This window comes from Hyperoodon ampullatus, assembly GCF_949752795.1.
Source record: "Hyperoodon ampullatus genome assembly, chromosome: 8".
NCBI lineage: Eukaryota > Metazoa > Chordata > Mammalia > Artiodactyla > Ziphiidae > Hyperoodon > Hyperoodon ampullatus.
In genome coordinates this window covers 115033052-115053327 of record NC_136921.1, presented here as the reverse complement: position 1 = coordinate 115053327, position 20276 = coordinate 115033052, and the positions used below count along the sequence as shown (strand labels likewise).

Here is a 20276-nt window from a genome sequence, read left to right as displayed (position 1 = left end):
TTCTTTATTTATTTATTTTTTTCTTTCTTAGGGTTTAATCTGACATTTTTCTAACTTTTTGAGAAATGGTAATTGTTAGCATACTGATGTTTTTGTAATATGTTTATTATGAAAGTTTTCTAACAGAGATAAAGGAGAGAATAATACAATGAATGTAGAGTAAAAATTATTCACAATCCTGGGGACTTTCCTGGCATTTCAGTGGTTAGGACTCCGAGCTTCCACTGCAGGGGGCACAGGTTCCATTCCCGGTTGGGAACTAAGATCCCACATGCTGCGTGGTGTGGCCCCGCCAAAAAAAAAAAATTCACATTCTCGAAGCACTCCTACACTTTCTATCTGATCGATTGCTTGTATTATTTTAAAGCATATTTCTGTCTTTAAAACATTTTCACACACTTCACCTGTTAATGATAAGAACTTTTTTGGGAGAATAAAACCACAATCTCATTATCCTAAGATTAACAGTGATTGATTTATCTTTTTATTAGTGGTTATTTTGAGTCAGGATCTAAACAAGTCCTGTATGTTGCAGTTGGGTGATACATACTTGAGTCTCTTTTTCCCCAACAGCGTATTTCCAGGCTCTCCTCTCCCTCTCTTTTGTCATACTGTTTATTTTTCAAAGAAGTAGGACATTTGTTCTGGAAAAGTTCACATTTTCTGAACTTGGTTGATTGCATTTTCTTCTTCAAGTCTTAACATCTTCTGTCAGTTACGTTTTCTGTAAACTGCTGATGATATGTATAGGCTTAATGAGATTCGGATTCAGTTTTGATGGGTCAGAGTGTGTGTGCTTTGTGTTTCAGTGGCTCAGAGGCCTGTGATGGTGGGCGGCCCCACCTTCAGTTCTGTTCACATGGACCAGGGAGTTCATGTATAACGTGTCTTCTGTGCAGTCCCCTAGCAACCCTGCCCTCAGCTGTTTGGTAGCATAAGATACAGTTTGCACAGGGAGGATGTGATCCTGGCTTGATTCACCACCACGCCACCCCTCGTTAACAATTTTTTGTAATATTAAGTTCGTTCGAGTCCTAATGCTTCCAAAGGTGACCCATGAGGTTTTCTTTTTTTTTGAGTATCATTATGAACTCATTGAATTTTATTGATTTTATGTTTGTTAACTTTTTAGGTTTTCTTTTTTCCTAATATATACATTTAAAGGTAGAAATGCTCTCAAACATACATTTAGCTGTATGTCACAAGTGGTGATCTGTAGTATTTTCATTATTGTTCATTTCAGTTGTCTGATTTCCATAGTCATTTTTTTCTGGGAATTTATGAAATATATTTCATAATTTTCAAATATATAGAGATTTTTATTTATTTTTTGTTACCTGTTTCTATTGTTCATTCGTTTGTTTATTTACTTATTTATTTATTTTTGGCCGTACCGCACGGCTTGCGAGATTGAACCTAGGCCCTCGGCAGTGAAAGCGTGGAGTCCTAACCACTGGGCCACCGGGGAATTCCGTTACCTATTTCTAACTTAACTGCATTGTAGTCAGTGTCCATGCTGTGTAACTTGACTTATTTGAAATTTTTTGAGATTTGCTCTAATGCTTGGTATATAGCCAGACTTGCTATTCATGCTGTTCACGTGGTGTTTCTGTTTTTGTTTTTAAATCATTCTGTATCCTTGCTGAATTTTTGTTTGTGGTGATAGTTATAGTAAGAGGTATGTTAATTTCTCATTGTGTTTGTGGATTTGTCTATTTCACCTTGTAGTTCTTTCACACAGTTTGTTCTAGTCATGTTATCTATTGATCTATTGATTCATTGATTTTGGTTTCTGTATACACAGAGTCATTTTTTACAGGTCAGAACTGTAGAAATAATGAGGAAGTGACGCTTATACGCAAAGCTGATTTGGAGAACCATAATAAAGATGGAGGCTTCTGGACTGTGATTGATGGGAAAGTGTATGATATAAAGGACTTCCAGACGCAGTCATTAACAGGAAATAGTATTCTTGGTAAGGCCTCGCTTTTGACTTCATGGTTAGCAGTTTCAGATGTGTTATTTTAAGCAGAGCATTTGGTTTAAAATGATCCATTTAGTCCTGCTCCAGCACCCATACCCTTCAGTCGGTCAGTGACTTTGGGGTCTGTCCTATCACAGCAAATTCAGGCACATATGCAAAATTTCTTATCATTATGCATTGTTTGTTCCAACACTTGTTGGAACTTGTTGCAAGTTCTGAGTTGACCCAGACAGCCCTGGCAGAGGATGAGAGATCACGTTACTTTGGTAACCCTCACTTTGGAGTTAACCTGCCTAATCTATTTCCCACTTGCCATTTCTACTATAAATGCCTAGGCAAACTGTACTGAAGTCATGTTGCTTTTGCTTGTTATGTTTCAGCTCAGTTTGTAGGGGAAGACCCAGTGGTAGCTTTGGAAGCTGCTTTGCAGTTTGAAGACACACGGGAATCAATGCATGCCTTCTGTGTTGGCCAGTATCTGGAGGTGAGGCTGTGTGCAGTGAGCACCAAGGTGGACTTCAGTGGAGACCCTCTCTGGATATTTCTGAGAAGTGGTTTTTACCCTGAAATATTGCTGGTTGGATCTTTTGGGGGAGGGGGTCATTATTAAGTGGTAAACACAGAGATCTTTTAGAGATTTTTTTTCATAAATCAATTTACATTTATTCATGTAGTTTATGATGTATTGGCCTTGAAAAATTATTTTAAAATTGTTAATTTGTAAGAAACGTAGACCTTCTTCCACAAAAAGAAAAAAAGAGGTTAACTTTTTGTCTTTACGATTTTATTGTAATCCTGTGTAGAAATTTGGAAGGACTTACCATCTTGAGATACATATTTTTGGGGAGGAACTATTTAGTAGCATAATTTTTTAGAATAGAATTATGTCCATTCTATATATTCATTAGCATTGGGATTGGCTTTCCAGATATGGATACAGAGGTAATAAAATTTATTAAGTTATGCCTCAAGGGTAATGTTTGAAGCATTTTATGAAGGGAAAAATTAACTTTGTTTATAAATTGTCATTTGGCTGGCAACATTTAAGATTATTTTCATTAGATCCCTTTCTTTTCTAACTTCTATTTGATTCCCTAAGGAATTTTCTAGCCAAGTGGTTTATCCTTGCTTTGGATTTTCTACCAGACTTAGCATATACTGTCTGCTTTATATCTTCTGTTATTTTGGTAGCAGCCTGATCTCACTATTATAGAATATAGTCTTTATTATGGCAGTATGTCTTGTTTAAGGATAAAGCCGTTGGTCTTCTTGGTTTAATGTTCATTAACCCTGTTTTCTCATACTAATGATGAAATTTATCTTTTGCAGCCTGACCAAGAAATTGTCACCATACCAGATTTGGGAAGTCTGTCTTCACCTCTTATAGACACTGAAAGAAATCTGGGCTTACTCCTTGGGTTACACGCTTCCTATTTAGCTATGAGCACACCGCTATCTCCAGTTGAGGTCGAATGCGCCAGTAAGAAAAATTTTGTTTTCTGCTAACAGATTAGCAGGTTATTTTAGCTGAGCTGTAAGTGCCACTGAGAATAGAACAGGAAGAATCAACACAGTTATTGGTGAGGAAAAATAAGGATAGTGAGACTAAACCAGTTAATAGAAATAGCTGTGAGCGGCTTTCATTTGTGCTCGCGATCTGTGGCAGCACAGGAAGCTAACAGGTGTGTAGGAATGTTGGGCCTGTGCGTGGTCTCACTTCTGCATCCTCTAACAGATGGGCTCAACTCGACTGTCATCTCCCTGTGTGCCTAGAAATCCACGTGATGTGGATCGGCTAATCCTCTTAGGAATGCTCTTCTGTTTGAGCATTGCATTTTTACCAGACTCAAATCCAATACATTTTGGGATGGCAGCCTTTGTAACCACCTAAAGTATTACATTTTCTCCCTATCCCATATGATAGGCTTAAATATCTCTTCACATATTTGTGCATTTCTCCATCTGCCTTTCACTGACCAACAAGCATCTATGGAGTAATTTCTCATGTGAATTACCATGTTAGTCTCTGAGGGTGTAGCAGGTGTAGAATTAGGTGCACCTCTGCCCTCAGGTGCTTCCTGTGTGATGATGAGCCAGACATGGTACGCAGGTCAGGTTGGATGGTGGTAGAGGATAAAATGGAGACACTTGTAAGTGGTTTGGGAAGTGGGGAGGGGGTGGAGGGCAAGACTTCATGGAGGTGGAGCCATCCTGAAACCGGAGCCCCGGCAGACTGGGTGTGTGAGGGCATCGCTGAGAAAGTCAGCTTCGAGCTGCTTGTGTATGTGTAGGGTTGGGTGAGAAGGCTAGTGGGCAGGGATGCTCATGGTGCCTGCTCAGCCTGCCTTCTGGAGCACACCCTTGGTGTGTGTGCTGGGCGCTTTGCTGTCTGCAGAGCCTCGAAGACAGTGGACTTTTCTTCCTCTGAAGACCTGTAGGGGACTTCCCTGGTGGCACAGTGGTTAAGAATCCGCCTGCCAATGCAGGGGACACGGGTTCGAGCCCTGGTCCGGGAAGATCCCACATGCCGCGGAGCAACTAAGCCCGTGTGCCACAACTACTGAGGCTGCGCTCTAGAGCCCGCGAGCCAAAACTACTGAGACTGAGTGCTGTAACTACTGAAGCCTCCACACCTAGATCCCATGCTCTGCAATAGGAGAAGCCACCGCAATGAGAAGCCCGTGCACCACAACGAAGAGTAGCCCCCGCTAGCTGCAGCTAGAGAAAGCCCACGCAGCAATGAAGACCCAGTGCAGCCAAAAAAACAACAAAAAAAATAAATTTATTAAAAAAAAAAGAGACAAGAGGGAGTTCTAAATGAAGAGGTTCAGGGAGGGTCTGATCACATTTGTGTTTTAGAAGAATTAAGGTGGCACTTTGATGAATGCTCCTGAATGCTCTAATATCTAAATTTCCAGTAAAAGGACATTGAGTGCATCCCAGATTTGATTGCTTGGGTTTTGGAGGAATATTTTGATAGCACAGTTACTGAAAAAAAATCTGTAGTTATGTAAAAACTGATTATTCTTTGGTGAATCTCACTCATAGCAGTTATAATGAGTACCCCTATTTGCACTGATGGGTGGCATGTTCCTATGGGGTCTGACCTGTGCCTCAACACAGGTCTCCTTTTTTTTTTTTTTTTTTTTTACATCTTTATTGGAGTATAATTGCTTTACAATGGTGTGTTAGTTTCTGCTGTATAACAAAATGAATCAGTTATACATATACATATGTTCCCATATCGCTTCCCTCTTGTGTGTCCCACCCTCCCTATCCCACCCCCTAGGTGGTCACAGAGCACCGAGCTGATCTCCCTGTGCTATGCGGCTGCTTCCCACTAGCTATCTATTTTACGTTTGGTAGTGTATACATGTCCATGCCACTCTCTCGCCCCATCACAGCTTACCCTTCCCCCTCCCCGTATCCTCAAGTCCATTCTCTAGTAGGTCTCTGTCTTTATTCCTCTCTTACCCCTAGGTTCTTCGTGACATTTTTTTTCTTAAATTCCATATATACGTGTTAGCACACGGTATTTGTCTTTCTCTTTCTGACTTACTTCACTCTGTATGACAGACTCTAGGTCTATCCACCTCATTACACATAGCTCAGTTTCGTTTCTTTTTATGGCTGGGTAATATTCCATTGTATATATGTGCCACATCTTCTTTATCCATTCATCTGATGATGGACACTTAGGTTGTTTCCATTTCCTGGCTATTGTAAATAGAGCTGCAATGAACATTTTGGTACATGACTCTTTTTGAATTATGGTTTTCTCAGGGTATATGCCCAGTAGTGGGATTGCTGGGTCATATGGTAGTTCTATTCGTAGTTTTTAAAGGAACCTCCATACTGTTCTCCATAGTGGCTGTACAAATTCACATTCCCACCAGCAGTGCAAGAGTGTTGCCTTTTCTCCACACCCTCTCCAGCATTTATTGTTTCTAGATTTTTTGATGATGGCCACTCTGACTGGTGTGAGATGCTATCTCACTGTAGTTTTGATTTGCATTTCTCTAATGATTAATGATGTTGAGCATTCTTTCATGTATTTGTTGGCAGTCTGTATATCTTCTTTGGAGAAATGTCTTTTTAGATCTTCTGCCCATTTTTGGATTGGGTTGTTTCTTTTTTTGTTATTGAGCTGCACGAGCTGCTTGTAAATTTTGGAGATGAATGCTTTGTCAGTTGCTTCATTTGCAAATATTTTCTCCCATTCTGAGGGTTGTCTTTTGGTCTTGTTTATGGTTTCCTTTGCTGTGCAAAAGCTTTTAAGTTTCCTTAGCTCCCATTTGTTTATTTTTGTTTTTATTTCCATTTCTCTAGGAGGTGGGTCAACAAGGATCTTGCTGTGATTTATGTCACAGAGTGTTCTGCCTATGTTTTCCTGTATGAGTTTGATAGCTTCTGGCCTTACATTTAGGTCTTTAATCCATTTTGAGTTTATTTTTGTGTATGGTGTTAGAGAGTGATCTAATCTCATACTTTGACATGTACCTGTCCAGTTTTCCCAGCACCATTTATTGAAGAGGCTGTCCTTTCTCCATTGTATATTTCTGCCTCCTTTATCAAAGATAAGGTGACCATATGTGAGTGGGTTTATCTCTGGACTTTCTCTCCTGTTCCATTGGTCTATATATCTGTTTTTGTGCCAGTACCATACTGTCTTGATTACTGTAGCTTTGTAGTATAGTCTGAAGTCAGGGAGCCTGATTCCTCCAGCTCCGTTTTTCGTTCTCAAGATTGCTTTGGCTCTTTGGGGTCTTTTGTGTTTCCATACAAATTGTGAAATGTTTTGTTCTAGTTCTGTGAAAAATGCCAGTGGTAGTTTGATAGGGATTGCATTGAATCTGTAGATTGCTTTGGGTAGTAGAGTCATTTTCACAATGCTGATTCTTCCAATCCAAGAACATGGTATGTCTCTCCATCTATTTGTATCATATTTAATTTCTTTCATCAGTGTCTTATAATTTTCTGCATACAGGTCTTTTGTCTCCTTAGGTAGGTTTATTCCTAGCTATTTAATTCTTTTTGTTGCCATGGTAAATGGGAGTGTTTTCTTGATTTCCCTTTCAGATTTTTCATCATTAGTGTATAGGAATGCAAGAGATTTCTGTGCATTGATTTTGTATCCTGCTACTTTATCAAATTCATTGATTAGCTCTAGTAGTTTTCTGGTAACATCATTAGGATTCTCTATGTATAGTATAATGTCATCTGCAAACAGTGACAGCTTTACTTCTTCTTTTCCTATTTCGATTCCTTTTATTTCCTTTTCTTCTCTGATTGCTGTGGCTAAAACCTCCAAAACTATGTTGAGTAAGAGTGGTGAGAGTGGGCAGCCTTGTCTTGTTCCTGATCTTAGAGGAAATGCTTTCAGTTTTTCACCATTGAGGACGATGTTGGCTGTGGGTTTGTCCTATATGGCCTTTATTATGTTGAGGAAAGTTCCCTCTATGCCTACTTTCTGGAGGGTTTTTATTATAAATGGGTGTTGAATTTTGTCGAAAGCTTTCTCTGCATCTATTGAGATGACCATATGGTTCTTCTTCAATTTGTTAATATGGTGTATCATGTTGATTGATTTGCGTATATTGAAGAATCCTTGCATTCCTGGAATAAACCCCACTTGATCATGGTGTATGATCCTTTTAATGTGCTGTTGGATTCTGTTTGCTAGTATTTTGTTGAGGACTTTTGCATCTATGTTCATCAGTAATATTGGCCTGTAGTTTTCTTTCTTTGTGACATCCTTGTCTGGTTTTGGTATTAGGGTGATGGTGGCCTCGTAGAATGAGTTTGGGAGTGTTCCTCCCTCTGGTATATTTTGGAAGAGTTTGAGAAGGATAGGTGTTAGCTCTTCTCTAAATGTTTGATAGAATTCGCCTGTGAAGCCATCTGGTCCTGGGCTTTTGTTTGTTGGAAAATTTTTAATCACAGTTTCAATTTCAGTGCTTGTGATTGGTCTATTCATATTTTCTATTTCTTCCTGATTCAGTCTTGGCAGGTTGTGCATTTCTAAGAATTTGTCCATTTCTTCCAGGTTGTCCATTTTATTGGCATAGAGTTGCTTATAGTAATCTCTCATGATCTTTTGTATTTCTGCAGTGTCAGTTGTTACTTCTCCTTTTTCTTTTCTAATTCTGTTGATTTGAGTCTTCTCCGTTTTTTTCTTGATGAGTCTGGCTAATGGTTTATCAATTTTGTTTATCTTCTCAAAGAACCAGCTTTTAGTTTTATTGATCTTTGCTATCGTTTCCTTCATTTCTTTTTCATTTATTTCTGATCTGATTTTTATGATTTCATTCCTTCTGCTAACTTTGTGGTTTTTTTTTCTTCTTTCTCTAATTTCTTTAGGTGCAAGGTCAGGTTGTTTACTTGAGATGTTTCCTGTTTCTTAAGGTGGGATTTTATTGCTATAAACTTCCCTCTTAGAACTGCTTTTGCTGCATGGCATAGGTTTTGGGTCGTTGTGTCTCCATTGTCATTTGTTTCTAGGTATTTTTTTATTTCCTCTTTAATTTCTTCAGTGATCACTTAGTTATTAAGTAGTATATTGTTTAGCCTCCATGTGTTTGTATTTTTTACAGATCTTCTCCTGTAATTGATATCTAGTCTCATAGCGTTGTGGTCGGAAAAGATACTTGATAAAATTTCAATTCTCTTAAATTTACCAAGGCGTGATTTGTGACCCCAAGATATGATCTATCCTGGAGAATGTTCTGTGAGCACTTGAGAAAAATGTGTATTCTGTTGTTTTTGGATGGAATGCCCTATAAATATCAATTAAGTCCATCTTGTTTAATGTATCATTTAAAGCTTGTGTTTCCTTATTTATTTTCATTTTGGATGATCTGTCCATTGGTGAAAGTGGGTTTTTAAAGTCCCCTACTATGAATGTGTTACTGTCGATTTCCCCTTTTATGGCTCTCAGTATTTGCTTTATGTATTGAGGTGCTCCTATGTTGGGTGCATAAATATTTGCAATTGTTATATCTTCTTCTTGGATCGATCCCTTGATCATTATGTAGTGTCCTTCTTTGTCTCTTCTAATAGTCTTTATTTTAAAGTCTATTTTGTCTGATATGAGAATTGCTACTCCAGCTTTCTCTTGGTTTCCATTTGCATGGAATACCTTTTTCCATCCCCTCACTTTCAGTCTGTATGTGTCTGTAGGTCTGAAGTGGGTCTCTTGTAGACAGCATATATATTGGTCTTGTTTTTGTATCCATTCAGCCAATCTGTGCCTTGTGGTGGGAGCATTTAATCCATTTACATTTAAGGTAATTATCGATATGTATGTTCCTATTCCCATTTTCTTAGTTGTTTTGGCTTTGTTATTATAGATCTTTTCCTTGTCTTGTTTCTTGCCTAGAGAAGATCCTTTAGCATTTGTTGTAAAGCTGGTTTGGTGGTGCTGAACTCTCTCAGCTTTTGCTTGTCTGTAAAGGTTTTAATTTCTCCATCAAATCTGAATGAGATCCTTGCTGGGTAGAGTAATCTTGGTTGCAGGTTTTTCTCCTTCATCACTTTAAATATGTCCTGCCAGTCCCTTCTGGCTTATAGAGTTTCTGCTGAAAGATCAGCTGTTAACCTTATGGGGATTCCTTTGTGTGTAATTTGTTGTTTTTCCCTTGCTGCTTTTAATATGTTTTCTTTGTATTTAATTTTTGACAGTTTGATTAATATGTGTCTTGGCGTGTTTCTCCTTGAATTTATCCTGTATGGGACTCTCTGTGCTTCCTAGACTTCAATAACTATTTCCTTTCCTATATTAAGGAAGTTTTCAACTATAATCTCTTCAAATATTTTCTCAGTCCCTTTCTTTTTCTCTTCTTCTTCTGGAACCCCTATAATTCGAATGTTGGTGCGTTTAATGTTGTCCCAGAGGTCTCTGAGACTGTCCTCAGTTCTTTTCATTCTTTTTTCTTTATTCTGCTCTGCAGTAGTTATTTCCACTATTTTATCTTCCAGGTCACTTATCCGTTCTTCTGCCTCAGTTATTCTGCTATTGATCCCATCTAGAGTATTTTTAATTTCATTTAGTGTGTTGTTCATCATTGCTTGTTTCATCTTTAGTTCTTCTAGGTCCTTGTTAAATGTTTCTTGCATTTTCTCTATTCTCTTTCCAAGATTTTGGATCATCTTTACTATCATTATTCTGAATTCTTTTTCAGGTAGACTGCATATTTCCTCTTCATTTGTTAGGTCTGGTGGGTTTTTACCTTGCTCCTTCATCTGCTGTGTTTTTCTGTCTTCTCATTTTGCTTATCTTACTGTGTTTAGGGTCTCCTTTTTGCAGGCTGCAGGTTCGTAGTTCCCGTTGTTTTTTGTGTCTGTCCCCCGTGGCTCAAGTTGGTTAAGTGGGTTCTGTAGGCTTCCTGGTGGAGGGGACTAGCGCCTGTGTTCTGGTGGATGAGGCTGGATCTTGTCTTTCTGGTGGGCAGGTCCACGTCTGGTGATGTGTTTTGGGGTGTCTGTGGACTTATTATGATTTTAGGCAGCCTCTCTGCTAATGGGTGGGTTTGTGTTCCTGTCTTGCTAGTTGTTTGGCATAGGGTGTCCAGCACTGTAGCTTGCTGGTCGTTGAGTGAAGCTGGGTGCTGGTGTTGAGATGGAGATCTCTGGGAGATTTTCGCCATTTGATATTCTGTGGAGCTGGGAGGTCTCTTGTGGACCAGTGTCTTGAAGTTGGCTCTCCCACCTAAGAGGCACAGCACTGACTCCTGGCTGCAGCACCAAGAGTCTTTCATCCACACGGCTCAGAATAAAAGGAGAAAAAGTAGAAAGAAAGAAAGAAAGAAAGAGGATAAAAGAAAATAAAGTAAAGTATAATAAAATAAAGTTATTAAAATAAAAAAATAATTATTAAAAAAATTTAAAACAAAACAAAACAAACAGGACAGATAGACCCCTAGGACAAATGGTGAAAGCAAAGCTATACAGACAAAATCTCTCATGGAAGCATACACATACACACTCACAAAAAGAGGAAAAGGGGAAAAAATAATAAATCTTGCTCCAAAGTCCACCTCCCAATTTGGGATGATTCATTGTCTATTCATGTATTCTACAGATGCAGGGTACATCAGGTTGATTGTGGAGCTTTAATCCACTGCTCCTGAGGCTGCTGGGAAAGATTTCCTCCCGGGGCTCAGTTTTGGATTTGGCCCCGCCTCTGCGTGTAGGTCAGACAGGACGAGGTTAAAGGAGCAGCTGCCTTGGGGACTCTGGCTCACTCAGGCCAGGGGGAGGGAGGCGTATGGAGTGCGGGGCGAGCCTGCGGCGGCAGAGGCGGGCGTGACGTTGCACCAGCCCGAGGCGTGCCGTGCACTTTCCCGGGGAAGTTGTCCCTGGATCCCGGGACCCTGGCAGTGGCGGGCTGCCCAGGCTCCCGGAAGGGAGGTGTGGACAGTGACCTGTACTCGCACACAGGCTTCTTGGCGGTGGCAGCAGCAGCCCCAGCGTCCCATGCCCGTCTCTGGGGTCCACGCTTTTAGCCGCGGCTCGTGCTCGTCTCTGGAGCTCCTTTAAGCGGCGCTCTTAATCCCCTCTGCTTGCACACCAGGAAACAGAGGGAAGAAAAAGTCTCTTGCCTCTTCGGCAGCTCCAGACTTTTTCCCGGACTCCCTCCCGGCTAGCCGTGGCGCACTAGCCCCCTTCAGGCTGTGTTCACGCCGCCAGCCCCAGTCCTCTCTCTGCGCTCGGACCGAAACCCGAGCCTCAGCTCCCAGCCCCGCCCGCCCCAGCGGCCGAGCAGACAAGCCTCGGGCTGGTGAGTGCTGGTCGGCACCGATCCTCTGTGCGGGAATCTCTCCGCTTTGCCCTCCGCACCCCTGTGGCTGCGCTCTTCTCCGCGGCTCCGAAGCTTCCCCCTCCGCCACCCGCAGTCTCCGCCCGCGAAGGGGCTCCTAGTGTGTGGAAACCTTTCCTCCTTCACGGCTCCCTCCCACTGGTGCAGGTCCCGTCCCTATTCTTTGTCTCTGTTTATTCTTTTTTCTTTTGCCCTACCCAGGTGCGTGGGGAGTTTTTGCCTTTTGGGAGGTCTGAGGTCTTCTGCCAGCGTTCAGTAGGTGTTCTGTAGGAGTTGTTCCACGTGTAGATGAATTTCTGATGTATTTGTGGGGAGGAAGGTGATCTCCGCATCTTACTCTTCCGCCATCTTCCCCCCTTCTCGCACAGGTCTCCCTTATAGCCTGCTGGATCTCAGGTTTCCACGTATCCATCCTGTACTTAACGATCTTGTTTTGTATGTTCAGTAGTCTCTTATTATTAATTGATTAATGCTCTAGGGAGACGTGCTGCCCTGAGCATGTTTTTCTTCATGGAACCCTTCCCACTTGCTGTTCTCCTGCCTGGATGATCAGCGTGTTAGTCTTCATACAGATGACAGCAAATTCCTTACCATCCTTCCGAACAGTCGGGGGCTTGTTGCTGCACGGTCATTCCCCCGTAGTACTTGTAGCCTGTGGTTATCCCAATTGAAGTCGGTGATTACTTGTGTAAGTGGTGCCTTAGTGCTCTTGTCCCTGTTAGAAGGCATAGCTCTAGTCTTCACATGGTTTCTGTGGATCTGGACAGCTCCATGTTTGAGCAGGTATCTGGTAAATGTTGGACTGGAACAATTATATTGGGTTCTGATACCATGCTTAAGATGTGTTGAGTAACCAGAAAGTGTTACCTTTTTTCACGTAGATATAGGCATTATAAGCCAATCTATGTAAATACGTTAGATGTGACTTTCACATGAATGATCCTGAATTTCACCTCCTAAGTGAAGTACTTAGTTTTCTTTTTTTTTTTTTCAGTATTTATTTCTGAACAGTGCACTCAGGTTTCTTTTTAATGTTTGCATGTGCACTCTCTAGAGTGGCTTCAGTCATCCATCTTCTCTGGAGGCCTGCAGACTAGCCAGATCCACTACAGCTACAATGAGGAGAAAGATGAGGACCACTGTAGCTCTCCAGGGGGCACTCCTGCCAGCAAGTCCCGGCTCTACCCCCACAGACGGGCCCTGGGTGACCATTCCCAGGCATTCCTGCAAGCCATTGCTGACAATAACATTCAAGACCACAACGTGAAGGTGCGTGAGGCCTTCCCACACTCAGCGTCCTTTGTTTACCTTAGGACTTTGACTTGTGAACACCTTAGCACAGACTTTGTTTACATATTTGGAGTGCGGGTTTTGAGGCCAGAGCCTGGTTCAGTTCAATGTCCGGTGAGGTTTTAGAAGTTACGGCACTTAGTTTAGAACTCATGACGATATTGTGAGGTTGGCTCTGAAGTTACCTCCAGCTGTTTCTGTTGCAGGACTTTCTGTGTCAGATAGAGAGGTACTGTAGGCAGTGCCACTTGACCACACCCATCACCTTTCCTCCTGAGCATCCTGTGGAGGAGGTCGGCCGCTTGCTGTTATGCTGCCTCTTAAAACATGAAGATTTAGGTATGACGCTCAATATTTTAGCTGTACTGTAGATCTTTCAACTGACATGTTGTACACATTCATTCCTACCCTGCCCTTTCTTTTCAATATCTTTTACAGGTCACGTGGCATTATCTTTAGTTTATGCAGGTACACTTGGTATTGAGCAAGTAAAGCACAGAACATTGCCTAAATCAGTGGTGGATGTTTGTAGAGTTGTCTACCAAGCAAAATGCTCACTCATTAAGGTAAACAGATTTTGATTTTCTTCTGTGCTTTTGGACAGTTGGCAAAGTATTTGTTGTTAAGTTGTTCTTTCGTATTTAACTTTGTAGACACATCAAGAACAGGGCCGTTCTTACAAGGAGGTCTGTGCCCCAGTCATTGAACGTTTGAGGTTCCTCTTTAATGAACTGAGACCTGCAGTTTGTAATGACCTCTCTATAATGTCCAAGTTTAAACTGTTAAATTCTTTGCCCCGTTGGAGGAGGATAGCTCAGAAGATAATTCGAGAACGAAGGAAGAAGAGAGGTAAGAAGATAAAAAGTAGGAGGGTTCTTTCAGAGCATGTCCCCGTATAGGTGTCTGTGGTTGCAGTGAGGCTGTGGGCTGCTGCTCACCAATTGTGGCATTTTCACAAGTGCCATAATGTTTGTTATGTGTATTTAGGGTTAAGTGTACAAATCCTGCTTATTTTTCCAAGATATCAGATGATGATGCAACTTTGGGATTGAGTGTGTTATGAGTTGGTAACTAGTAAATTGATGCTGAAAATACTGTAAACTTTATTAAATTGATGGGGAAAAGGAAGTGTTTTTTTAATCACTTGTCCTGGTAATGAGATATATGGGAACGTTTAATCTTTCAATAAATCTTGCCATTCTTGTGAAGAAATGTTTTTCTTTGGCAATATTGAGTATTGTGAAACATGGAAGATTGTTATAAAAGGAACCAAAAAAGTTACTGATATTTTCAGGAAGCAACTGTGTAGGGATATGGAAAAGAGTTTTTGTATTAACCAAAATTTGAGTGAAAATACATACTTTCTAATTTGGTCATATGTGATTATAAGCAAGTCTACCAAAATATCTGATTATATTCTTATGAATTATATTGATTTATTCCCAGATTAGCTTATTAAGCAATATTAATTACTGAGTTTTAGATGGACATTACAAACAATGCCATGAAAGACTAACTTATTTTAGAAGCCATCCTGAATTGATTGTTCCTGAGCTTAAACCACAGCTTATCTGGATCCTGGAGCTGCTCTGAATCAGGAGATATGCCAGGAACACTTCTGAGATCCCTTGAACCCAGGTAGCCAGGAAACTCAGAGACTGCCATCTCAGCGAGAGGAAGGATGGCCCCATCCCCGTGTGGCCATTGCGTCCCTGGTCTCTGAGCTCACACTGTCACCACTTAAAATTTCTTGATGTTGTGCATTTATATACTTAATTGTAATGTAGAAATAATTAATCTTCCTGGTGCTGTGCTAAGTTTGGTGTTTTACTGGTAGGGCTCCACAGGACTCAGAAGAACTATTATACTCTTAGTTATTACTGTGAAAGGGCACAGATAAAAAGTAGCAAAAGGAGAGGTGCATGGAGGGAATTCCAAAGGAAACCGGTTCCGGGCTTCCAGCGTTCCCTCCAGGGAATCACACAGGGTCGTGCTTGGTTCTCTCAGCGGTGACGTGTGACACGTGTGAAGGACTGTCCGTCAGAGATGCTCACCTGAACCTTGGTGTCCAGGGCTGTTGTCGGGAGTCAGTCACGTGGCCATGTGGGACCTGCGTGATCGCTCTCAACTGCCCAGACTCCATCCAGAGTAGAAGCAGGCAGTTGCCGTAAGCCACAAGCTGTCTGGTTACACCGGTAAAGGTGGTCCTGTGCCTCAGACACTCTTCTCAGGCAGAACATACCAAGGTTTCAGAGCTCAGTTCGCAGGAGCTGGTCAAGAGCCAGTGCTGACGGGGCAGGCCTTTTTTGGGAATTTGCAGGGTTTGAGCAACCCAGACCTGCTGTGTTAATGTTGTATTGCCTAGGTTTATTATTGTGTTGCTTGTTATTTATATTATATATTGAGAAGAATGAGACTGAAAACCTTGAAGAGGACCAGAAGTACGGAAGCAACACCACATATCACATTGCAAATTCAATAGAAATTTCTCTGATTAAAAAGACTAACGTAGTCAGAGGCACCTGATTGATTCAGTTGCACACTGGTGACAGAACCAATGGACTAGTCCAGAGTGGGCAAACTAGGGTCTGGGGACAAATGCAGCCTACCACTTGCTATGTATCGCCCATGAGCTAAGGCTGGGTTTTGCAGTTTTAAATTATTTTTTAAAAAATCAAAAGAAGACTATGATTCATGAAGATTATATGAAGTTTAAATGACAGCATTCATAAATAAAGTTAGCCAGTTTTCATGTTGCAACAGTAGATTATTTGCAGTAGACTGAAATAGCCTGCAAAGGCTAAAATATTCACTGTCTGGCCCTTTATGAAAAAGTTTGCCAACCCCTGGGCTTCCGCTTCTTTAGGGCTTCCCTCCCTCGTAACACTGTCACTGTCTTTTCTGTCCCTGACATGGAGTGGCAAAGTGTTATTACTAGATGTCATGTGAGAATAATTATGATAGTTTTTACTTTTGTAATTTGAGCACTTGACAATGATATTTATGTGTTGCTGTGAATAAAATATATCCTTTACCTTCCTGCACATTTAAGCATTTCTTGATTTAAAATCATATTTAATGATTGTTATCATGAATGATGTTTTTAAACATAGTTCCTAAGAAGCCAGACTCTACTGATGATGAAGAAAAAATTGGAAACGGAGAGAGTGAAGAAGCTTGCATCTTGCCTCACAGTCCTGTAAATGTGGACAAAAGACCCATTACAGTTAAATCACCCAAGGTGAAGTATTTCTTGTGATTCTAAGACTGGCTATGCAGAAGCACAACATACTGCAAGGGAATCCACAAATATTGTCGCTTTGTTTTTGAATATACAGTAGAGAGGTGGGTGGTTATTAAAAGTATGAGTAACTGTGCCCCAGTGATGCTTAATGCACTTGACTTATGGTGCCCTGGTCAAATTGATAGCTGGAGAAGTGTTTCCTTTTACTTTTAGGAGTGTATTGTATCATTATTTGTTCACTATTTTCTTCATTCATTCATTTATTCACTCATTCATCGAATGTATCCTTTGTTCCAGAAACTATTAATATGGATGATAATTTAACTTTTTTTTTTCTTTTAAAGAATGACATTCATTTTTAATTTTTATTTTTGGCTGCGTTGGGTCCTCGTTGCTGCACGTGGGCTTTCTTTTTAGTTGCGGTGAGCGGGGGCTACTCTTCATTGCCGTGCACGGGCCTCTCTCGTCTTGGAGCACTGGCTCTAGGTGCGCGGGCTCTAGAGCGCAGGCTCAGCAGTTGTGGCGCATGGGCCCAGCTGCTCCGCAGCATGTGGAATCCTCCCGGACCAGGGCTCGAACCCGTGTCCCCTGCATTGGCAGATGGATTCCCAACCACTGCGCCACCAGGGAAGCCCCTGATAATTTAACTTTGCATGTCAGGTTAGCCGATTCCAAAGTATGTAAGCATACAGATTATAAATTCACTTATAAGCCTATTTATGATGTAGTCGTTTTTACCATAAATTAATTACTAAATTTAAATATTTTACCAATTTAAACCTAGTGGCATTTATTTATATTTTCTTCAAGTAATTGTTTTAGAGCACATGTTAATATGAATAGGGTTAACTAATGGTGAACATGGTTTTCCTTTGTCAGGATAAATGGCAGCCACTGTTGAATACAGTTACAGGTGTTCACAGATACAAGTGGTTGAAGCAGAATGTTCAGGGCCTGTATCCTCAGTCTGCACTCCTCAGTACTATTGCTGAATTTGCCCTTAAAGAAGAGCCAGTGGATGTGGAAAAAATGAGAAAGTGCCTACTAAAACAGGTAAATTTGCTAAGAACATTCTCTTCCGTATTGGATAATCCATAAACACTTAACAGTATGCATTGATGTTTTGCAGTTGGAGAGAGCAGAGGTTCGCCTGGAAGGGATAGACACAATTTTAAAACTGGCAGCCAAAAATTTCTTACTTCCCTCTGTGCAGTATGCTATGTTCTGTGGATGGCAAAGACTTATTCCAGAGGGGATTGATATAGGGTAAGACTTTATAATAGTTTCTCTGAATTAAGGGAGGCTGTGACAACAAAGCGTTGTTTTATTGAAGTCCGGCAGTATCCTAAGTAAGATTCTTCATCTTTGTTTGAAAGGGAGCCCCTTACTGATTGTTTAAAGGATGTGGATTTGATCCCACCTTTTAATCGGATGCTGCTTGAAGTAACTTTTGGCAAGCTGTATGCCTGGGCTGTGCAGAATATTCGAAATGTTCTGATGGATGCAAATAACAAATTTAAAGAACTTGGTGAGTTAAAAATCTGACAGTTAAAAGGCTGTATTAAAATTGCTGTTGATGTCAATGATCACATCAGCATTATTTCATAGTTTGGCTCTTTATTTTATATTCTGGAAACTTGCAAATTCTTATTTTTGCTTTGCAGACTTTAATAACTTTGTGCATTAGAATGATAATCTAAGCTGCTTTAAGTTTTCTCAAATTCTAAACAAAACTTTCAAAATTTGGCAGAAGATACAATCTTGTAGTATCCTAATATAAAGCTTTTGCATTTTAACATTTTCATGTGTATCACTTACACAATCTAGAATGTGTATCCTATATTAATACATAATTTCCTGGACAGTTTGAGCATCTACAGAGAAGTGGTAGGATTGGTTTTGTGGAAGAGCAGTTAAATATCTCTTACATTTGACATGAAATGACTAAGCCACCAGGGATATTTAGAAGAGCAGTGTGATACGTTTTGTAGACAGATGAAGGTAGCTGTATGTGGAGTGATGATGGTATGATTATTGCAAAGCAATACAGAGCTGCCCGATGTCCACACTCTATGGATATCTGATGAAAAAGACAGACTTACAAAAAAGAAATTGTTAATGCTTTCTGCATCGTGTATGTTCTTGTTGCCACGCACAAGAAACTTATGTAGGTGCCAATGCTTTTTAGGTATCCAGCCTGTCCCCCTGCAAACCATCACAAATGAGAACCCGTCGGGACCAAGCCTGGGGACGACCCCGCAAGCGCGCTTTCTCCTGGTAATGCTCAGCACGCTCACGCTGCAGCACGGTGCCCACAACCTGAGCCTCCTGCTGAACTCCGGCACGCTCGCGCTCACACAGACAGCACTGCGGCTCATTGGTGGGTTGGCATTGCCCTAAGTCCTTTGTGAAAATGCCACGGTTTTGCCTTGATCTCTCTCTCTCTTTTTATAAACTTCTTTTTTTATTGTGATAAAATACAAATAACATAAAATTTACTATTCTAGGTACTTTTATGTTTATAACTCATTGTCGTCAGTAAGCACATCCACAGTGTTGTGCAAGCCTTAATACTATCTAGTTCCATGACTTTTCATCACCCCAAATGCAAACCCATATCCAGTGAGCAGTGACTCCTGATTTCCCACTCCCCCAGCTGTTGGCAACAACAAGTCTGCTTTCTGTCTCTATGGACTTGCTCCTTCTGGATATTTCATACAAATGAAATCATACAATTTTAGCCTTTTGTATCTGGCTTATTTCATTTAGCATGTATCAGTACTTCATTTCTTTCTATGGCTAAAAACTGTTATATGAATATACTGTGTTTTATTTATCCATTCATCCATTGATGGACATTGGCTTGTATCTGCCTTTTGGCCATGGTGAGTAGTGCTGCTAGGAACATTTGTGTACAAGTTTTTGTTTGCACACCTGTTACCAGTCCTTTTGTCATATACTTAGGAGTGGAATTGCAGGGTCATATGGTAATCGTATGTTCAGCTTGCTCAGGAACTGTCAAACTATTCCACAACACTACCATTTTACCTTCCCACCAGCGATGGGCCAGGAGTTTCAGTTTCTCCCGTGTCCTTGCCAACACTAGTTATTTTCTGATTTTTTTTTTTTTTTTGAATTAAGGCTACCCTGCTTGGCGTGAAGTGGTATTTCATTGTGGTTTGTTTTACACTTCACTAATATTGAATGATGTTGAGCCTCTTTACCTGTGCTTGTTGTATATCTAGGAGAAACGTCTGTTCACATCCTTTGCCCATTTTAAAATTGGGTTGTTTGTGTTTTGAGTTTTCTGGGCCCTTTACATATCCTGGATACTAGATTGTTATCAGTTATGTGATTTTGAAGACCTTTTTTTCCCACTCTGGGTTTTGTTTTTCTTTGGTGCACAGAATTTTAAAATTTGATTAAGTCTAATTTATCTGTTATTCTTTTGTTGCTTGTGCTTTTGATGTCATGTTTAAGAAATCATTGCCAAATCAAAGGTCAAGAAGGTTACCCATTAATGTTTTCTTCCTTAAGTCTTATATTTAGATCTTTGATCCATTTTAAGGTAGTTTTTTAATATGGTGTGGGGTAAGGGTTCACTTTATTTCTTTTGGTTATCCAGTTGTGCCAGTATCATCTGTTGGAAAGACTCTTCTTTTTTCAAGTTCTTACCACCCTTGTCAAAAATCATTTGACTATAGATATTTAAGTTTATTTCTAGACTCGCAGTTCTGCTCTGTTGGTCTCTGTGTCTTTCATTACGCCAGTCCCACACTGTTCTGAACACTGTAGCTTTGTGGTAAATTTTGAAATCGATAAGTAAGTCCTTCAACTTTGTTTTTCTTTCTCAAGATTATTTTGGGTCCCTTGCATTTCCATATGACTTTCAGGTCTGGCTTTCCCATGTCCGCAAAAAAGGCCATTGGGGTTTTCTAGGG

The 20276-nt window shown here is 40.6% G+C and overlaps 1 protein-coding gene across 1 annotated transcript in view; it reads left to right on the top strand.

Moving 5' to 3' along the window:
- HERC2 (HECT and RLD domain containing E3 ubiquitin protein ligase 2) overlaps nt 1-20276 on the top strand; it is a 222286-nt gene that overhangs the window by 87967 nt on the left and 114043 nt on the right. Inside the window, exons 23-34 of the mRNA XM_079710369.1 lie at nt 1805-1975; nt 2365-2468; nt 3314-3464; nt 12856-13070; nt 13298-13430; nt 13530-13657; nt 13745-13940; nt 16205-16332; nt 17215-17388; nt 17465-17601; nt 17712-17863; nt 18524-18715. Of these exons, the coding sequence (XP_079566495.1) occupies nt 1805-1975; nt 2365-2468; nt 3314-3464; nt 12856-13070; nt 13298-13430; nt 13530-13657; nt 13745-13940; nt 16205-16332; nt 17215-17388; nt 17465-17601; nt 17712-17863; nt 18524-18715 (1881 nt within the window). The remainder of the gene's footprint in view (nt 1-1804; nt 1976-2364; nt 2469-3313; nt 3465-12855; nt 13071-13297; nt 13431-13529; nt 13658-13744; nt 13941-16204; nt 16333-17214; nt 17389-17464; nt 17602-17711; nt 17864-18523; nt 18716-20276) is intronic.